General features: G+C 40.0%; 1 protein-coding gene across 1 annotated transcript; it reads right to left on the bottom strand.

The window, feature by feature from the left end:
* Positions 1–1,527: 1,527 nt before the first annotated feature.
* On the bottom strand, positions 1,528–7,568 carry LOC126215290 (ELAV-like protein 1). The gene has a single exon (XM_049941977.1). The coding sequence runs from the start codon at positions 7,516–7,518 to the stop codon at positions 6,391–6,393; it is 1,128 nt and encodes a 375-aa protein (XP_049797934.1). The 5' UTR covers positions 7,519–7,568; the 3' UTR covers positions 1,528–6,390.
* Between the last annotated feature and the right edge of the window lie 223 nt (positions 7,569–7,791).

The following is a 7,791-nucleotide window of genomic DNA, read 5'->3' as shown; positions in this document are numbered from 1 at the left end:
AGATTTCTTTTTCATACACTGTGTAGTTCTGTCCTGTTTCAAGATAATGCATTGAATTTGCAAGTATGTTAACATGATGAACATTTGACTGTGGCCCACATTGCAGACTGTTTCACTCTTCCTGAGCAGTGAAAATAATGTTTTAATTTATGGCATTGCATTGTTGTCTCTTCCTTGATTACACAAAGTAGGTATAAAACTGCATATGAAGCTCTGTATCTAGAAAAACACACCTTGTACCTTTTATTGCCTTAAAGGTACTGCTATCTACCAAACCAAACATCACTGTATTGTCATTTATGATTTTAGTTATGAGTAAAATTTCAGTTGCCACTTTTAATGTAACTTCACTTGTTATTCATTTTAGAAACTGAAAGAAATTCACAAACTTCTTAAGATCTGTTTCTTAAACAGATTTGCAGTAAATCTGATCTTCATAAATGGACAGATTGTTTGCTGTACTTTCCATACAAAAAATCTGTCTTTTGTAAATCCTCTTATTGGCCTACATATGTTATTTAAGGAAATTTAGTGCACCACAATAATCACAGTCAATTAACCGTAAGACTCCATGAAGCATTTTCTGATTTAGAAAGAAACATTAAGAGAAATATTTCATGAGCAGTTCCAACTTGAATGCATCTACAGATTTCTATTGACTTGAAAACAATTTTTTTATGTAACTTGTTAATCCTCTGACAATTCATAGCATAACCTGAATGTACAAGATCGTTATTGTTGTATTAGTGTCACTTCATTAGATCATTTAACTTGTTTGAAAGTTATATTTATCAGTGATCATTACAGACACTTATGTGTGGAACATGATGAAGCTTCTGCTTATTCTTACATCGTCTATAGCATACATAATAGATCATATGTCAGTCTGTTTTCTCTCTGTCGCTTGTTCTGTTTTGTGCAAATCGATCACAGTTATGCGTGTAAGGCTACTCATTAAAGTACATATTTCTTAATATTCCACATTTCACTTTGAGAATGCACATATTAGAGCATTGTGGCCTGTATTTTCTCTGACAAGTACGTTTCAGTTCATATTCTGTAATAAACAACTCTCCTTGCCATACTTATCTTCAAGTAACTCGTTATCCTACAGTACAAATGGCAGTGCCCTGTTCTACACATTTTCTTTTTGCAGATGTCAAAGATGATCATGATTATTTTTATATGTTCTAAATGTCTCGGTAAAAATTAGTTATTTTTCGGTACAAAATGATTGTCTGTGTGGTTGTTTCACATGAAAATCATGTTTCACAGGATATGTTTTTATATTTTTACACAACTCATTACTTTACGTTATGTTAGAACAAGTGGCTTACTTGGATACTATGTATACTGCTTTTTGTGTTTCCTATCATACAAATATTTTAAAAATGTCCAGACAGAAAAGGACAAGACAATGGATGGCACAGAAAAATAAACAAGTTATATTTCTCTCTTCTGCATTTATAATTTTGTGGAATGTGCCCTTGACCTAGTCAGATTCATTTGCTATAAACATTGGCAAATTGAAAACACTGTGGAACACTTTTCATATGCGATATTCTCAAGCATATTATTTAAGTAAAGATAAGAAGTCTTCATGGGCGAACATGTGAGAATAAAACAATAACTTTATACTGAGAAAAAATTTTATTTCATTTTATGATAAAAATCTTTCCCACATGAGCTATTCTATTATTTGTATAACAAGTTAATGTGAAAAAGTGTTTTTAAAAGTAAAATAAGAAGAGTCTCTTTACACAGTAGACCAGTAATACTTTCATGTCGCTGATAATCTCATCTTGTGCGCCCATGCTGCATATTAATTTATCTGTTTAAAGAAGGAGTACATAATCTAATTAATATAGTACAGATCATAAATACATGGCAAGAAATGGGCTGGACTACAGATCTCATGCATTATATTCATGCTCAAATATTGTACTTTTGATGAACATGACAGCTTCCTTCTGCTTTAATTCCAACCCATTATTTTGTTTGCCATTTTATGTAATAAATTACGAACATATTGAAAATGAACTAATTTACATCCACTGAATTTGCTAATGCAATTGTCTCATACAATATGGACTATCAATTACTTTTTATTTTATCTACTACAATAAACATACTAGGATTGGGCAAGATTTACGTGTCTGACATTATAATGTCAGTGGACTAATTGAATAAACAAATAAGCAATTCACAAGTACACATAAGCCAGAAAATTTCTAAAAAATGTATGTAATTATATAAATACGAGTACATATACAAAGAGAGGAAACAAGCATCCCAGTGCAGTCGGCTTGCCTGTACTCCTTGTAAGTTAGGTATTGCTTAGGCCAACAAATGTTATATTTCAGGCAAACCTCAGCACTTAAAACAGTCTCCTGACCACATGTGTCAATTTTGTGTTAAAAACTTCTGCAAGAGAAGCGCAATGAACTATTTCCAGTCAGTCATTATTTCTGTTCAATGACTCCCAAGTAAGTATGATAAACAAATTTAATCTGGAATAACATACATTTTTCCATAGCCATGTTTTTGTGCCATTTTGACACTTCATTCTTTATATCCTTAATGACACGTAAGTACATGTATTTCTTTGTCAATGTCAAATTAGTTACAGGAGTTTTATGAAAACCAAGTCCAGTAAAATCAGTACAACTGAATTGCAGCATGTTTGTAATCCATATGAACAACTGTTCCCCACTGGCAATTTCTCCCTCCCACTCTCATATCAACAAAAACTAGTTGCACACAGAAATAGAAGTGAAATCACTACTAACTGAAATTTTCCTTCCATCCATCCTGCTTACACTCACATAATATTTTTGCTATATTCTGTTGGAGTCATATACACTGACAATTACTGACAGAGGAACATTGCATGAAAGAGGAACTGGCAATATACTAATCGCCTAATGGGGTCAAGACAGTAGATTAAATCACAGGTACTTTCATTGAAATTACTTCAGTATTGCCTGCAGAAACATTTTTCATTCAAGTTGCAATCAAAATACATAGCCTATGGTTCATCAACGTGTATTATTGTCTCTTTTAACCTATGTGATTTCATCATGAGCAAACAAAAAATTTAGTATGCTAAAAAACTGAAAGTACAGAAACATGAGAATTATTTCAACAATTTTTCTAAAGTAAGTAAAGAATAATCCAAATGACATAAATAAAAATGACCTGCACAGAAAATTAATATGCAATGTGTTTCATAACTACAAGCCAGGCAACATAACTTATCTGATGATCATGTGTGATATGTAGAAATAGCATAGGAAGTATATCAAAGTTGAGTTCAAGTGCATACTTCCTAAGTTCTCCATTCTTCCCACCTTCACTCCCCAAAATACTCATTTACTCCTCACTGTTTCACAAAATATGCTATGAACAATGAGCAAATACTGTATCAATCACATTAACTTCTGGATTTTATTTTTTACTGGATTTCTGAAAATATCCAATGACATCAACAATTTAATGGAACCTGTAAAACTTCAAAAGTTATGCAAGCTTGATAATCTCCACAGATATTGCCACAATCATAAAGCACATCTGGTCAATGACCACACCACTAAAATATGATTTAAACGTTATCTTTGTTATTAGCTTGTGCTAAAATTCAATATCTTATAAAACAGAGGATATGCACCAATTACTTGTCCCTCAGTCGTTGGAAAAGTCGCAAAAGTTTACTTTTTACAAAACAAATGTCATTAAACACAGACAAATACTGATAATGTGGTCTGTACATTCTAAGGCTACATTTCCCAGGTTTTGGAGAGCGAGTTGACCAACAACTAAGAACATCTGCATATCATAACACCATCCCTGGAGGCTAAGCTGTTACTCTCAACATCTAGATAAATTTTCATTATCAAAAAACATTTCTCTAGACTTTCCCTAGTCTCAGCAACATATATGTATATACATTTTTAAACGTGTAACATTTCTCATTGCGACCATGACAGGACAAAGTACATCAAAATGTTTAATTCAAAAACGCCACAAGAAAGGCATCACTGTGTCTTAAATAGTGTAAGCATTCTTACAAAAATACATTTCTCACATGGAAGAAAAGGTATCGATTTTGGCACCATGCTCTATGGGCTATCTCATTTGTAGTTTTATTATTCAATGGTAACACGCTGTTAGGTATTCGTTTGGTTCTTTGGAAACCGTTTATAATGCTATGTCACTCTGCCGGAAGAGTTTCTCTATAGCTGAGAAAATGAAACTATCTGAACAACATCTAGTAAAAATGGACACGCGACAGGCAGGAAGTACATTGGAACAATACATATTTTTGAAATATTTCAAGGAAAAGCTAGATACTACCAAAATACTCTAAAAATAGTATCATGTTTCATGAGGCAGAATACGAAACAGGAATTCGTACCTGCATCGCAAACTAATATTAGCTAATAATTTTGCGAAACACCCGACATACCGATGTCTTTTAACTGCGATTGACTTTACATTAGTGCCAGTACACATAAATATATTTTTATATTTATAAAAAGGATGAAATGCACCTACTATCGCTGCCACAGACACAGATAGATATAAGTTAAGCAATCTAACTACAAGAAAAGTTGATCAAATAAATAGGCTAGCAACAATACTATTCATAAAGAGAGACATAAATAATTTAGCCCTACACAGATGACACAGAGACTGCACAATGAGAATGATGATGGCTTGTGCAACTTATGAGACAGTATTACATATTTATAAAGAAATTCCCTGCAAGTGACGTTACTCTTTTACTACTGAAACTGCAATGCAGTCAGTATAGCATGGCCTACAAAGCAGAAACTGTGTCATCTTTGACAGAGCACACAATAAATAAATGGGAGTTGAGTACTTCAGTTGTCTGCCTTTTAGGGAAATGCCACAGAAGTGCTGGAAATTTTAGCTTTCTGCAGGTAGCAGAACATGAACACATGAAACCCTGAGATGGGTTATACCTACACTGTGTTTCGTTAGGGGTCCTGTGTTTAGTGGAAAAGGCAATAGAGTTAAAAATGGTTGAAACTGTAGCTTTGTCTCCCACAAAAACCTTTAGACACTAAGTCATATGCATTACTTAAATATATATTTTATGTCGAAGTGAGTGAGACTAAAACTTAAAGTTTACTAGAAAATATAATATAAGCCAAGATTACCGAAATTACAAATTAAAAAAGCCAAACTACTGAGTGTAAGGCTGGTATTGCAAATGATTCCACTTTTATGCACAATATTTACACAACTGACCATGAAATCTTCATCAGCTATCACAAATAATGATCATAGTCAAGTAACCACATGTACATGCACACCTACAACACCTGGCGAAGAGTAGTAGGTCAGATGTAATTTGGCACATAACACTGGAATCATAAGCCTAGCTGGACACAGAAAATTATAATTCGGTTTATCAAAGTGGCGAAACTTTGGAACTGACATTTAGTTCAGTATAAATAACAGTTAAGGGAAAGACGGCAATGAGGCCTAATGACTTGTGCTTCAGGTCCCCTGGAGAGCTAGATATTATGCCCTTCCAGAAATTGAACAGCCTGAATGGGCCCAATTTAGAACTGGAAGCCAATTGATTTTGAAGAAATTATAAATTTGTTTCAAATATTAGGCCTAATACGTTGAAGAAATAAGAAGCCATCTCAAAGGTATTGCCATATATGCACTGTAATGACCTCTGTTCTATACTGGACACGCAAGTTGTGATGTACTATTTTCATCTATGAAGTGGTGTCAAAGAGGAGACTTTTAGCAAAGCAGACTTTCTAATTAAATAAATCTCAGACACATGATGCAGGGAAGTATGTATGTTGAAGTTTTATGTGTGGGGCTGATCTTGTATGCAGATATTATTGCTGTATGAAGTTCTGGAACATACTATAATTCCACTGTCATGTTACAGCGATTGGTCAGATTACTAAATTGTGTATGGGATTGGAGTGAGTTTGCAGTTGCAACCATCAGTCTGCCTCCAAATACTGAAATATCTATTGGAGAATTTTAGCCACCTTTATACACATAAGTTACTGTGTTATTGAGTTCTAGCATACGCTACAGTTTCAATGACCTATTGCAGAGATTAACTGTGATATCAAATGATACACAGTAGGAGTGTAGAACTGTACCCATCAGCTGGCTTCCAAATCTTCAAATCTTTACAGGCGATAATTAGCCAGAAAATTTTAGAATTTTGGACGGTTTTACACGGGTTACATAGCAAGTGTCTCATGGGAGATGCCTAAATACTGGTGGGCTTCTGAGGGTCAGATGAGAGCAGTACAGTACGTCCAGCACTCTGGGGAAATTTCCCCAATACGGCAGAAATTGGAGAGGATGGAAAAGGGGCAGTCCGGCCTACGCGTGTTTGACTTTGGCTGTCTTGAAAGACACTTGCAGAACACGGTTACCGAGCGTGTACCCGTTGAGTGACTGGATAGCGACGACTGCCTCGTCGTAGTTGGTCATCGTGACAAAGCCGAAGCCCTTGCACTTATTGCTGTCTGCGTCGCGAATCACCTTCACGTTTTGGACGGCGCCGAAGGGCCCGAAGAGCTGCCACAGGACGTTCTCCTCCGCCTCGGGGGCCAGGTTGTAGACGAAGATGGACCAGCCGGCCGGGTCGCCCGGCAGCATCCCAGCGAGGTAGTCGCCGCCGGTGAGGGGCGAGTAGCGCTGCAGACCCTTGTTCATGGCGAGGATGGCCTTCTCGCCCGTGGCCCCCAGGGGCGAGAGGGGCAGATACCGGAAGCGGCTCCCGGGAGAGTGGATGGGTCCGGCGAAGCGGCGACCGTCGGGCGGGTAGTAGGCTGCTGCCGGGTGGTACAGTCCCAGTTGGGTGGTCGGCTTGTTGGCGAACTTGACCCCGAGGGGTTCGCCGGAGCCGGGCGGCGTGTACCCGTGCATTTCCTCGATGGCGCGCTCCGCTTCGGAGCGCTGGTCGAACCTGATGAAGCCCACCCCCTTGGAGAGGCCGGTCGAGTTGTCGCACAGGATGCGGGACGTGATGATGGTGCCGAAGCGGGAGAACATCTTCTCGAACTCGGCCGGGGTCACGTTCCTCGGCACGCCGCTGACGTACAAGTTGGCCCCCTTTATCGACTCGCTGCTGGGCCGCGCGTGCGACACCTTGATCACCTTGTTCTGGATGCGCAGGCCGGAGAGCGTGTTCACCGCCTTGACGGCGTCCTCCTCGGTGCGGTATTTGACGAAGCCGTAGCCGAGGCTCTGGCCCGTCGACTTGTCGCGGATCAGCTTGCAGTTCTCGAGCTCGCCGACGGTCGAGAACAGCGCCCGCATGTCGTCCTGCGTCATCGTCTGCGGCAGGTAGTTGACTATCAGGTTCGTCTTGCTGTTGTCGTCGGCGCCGCCGCCGCGCCCCGACGACGACGGGCTGTGCGAGTTGCAAGGCGACGAGGCCGGCGGCGGAGGCGCCTGCCCGTTGTGGTGGTGGGTCGCCGTCGCCGCTCCGCCATTTTGCTTCATCCCCGGGAAAAGTGCGCGGCGAGCCGAGGTTGCGGCGGTATCGATCTGCGCGGAGCTGGCCGGCCGCCGGTCGCACGCTCCTTCGTCACCCGTCGGCGGTCACCGGAGAACTGGGGCCCGGGCGCCGGCCGCACCCCGGCCACCCCCCTCCAGCCACCGTTCGGGGCGCCGAGCGCCCACGGAAACGGCCGAACGGCTGCCCCGCGCGCCCGGGCGGCCGCTCGATACTGCTGCGAGGCTCGCTAGCTAGCCGGGCTGCACGCGATGCACGGG

This window comes from Schistocerca nitens, chromosome 12, assembly GCF_023898315.1.
Source record: "Schistocerca nitens isolate TAMUIC-IGC-003100 chromosome 12, iqSchNite1.1, whole genome shotgun sequence".
NCBI lineage: Eukaryota > Metazoa > Arthropoda > Insecta > Orthoptera > Acrididae > Schistocerca > Schistocerca nitens.
Note: the sequence above shows the minus strand (reverse complement) of the source record. Positions and strands in the feature narration are given on the sequence as shown.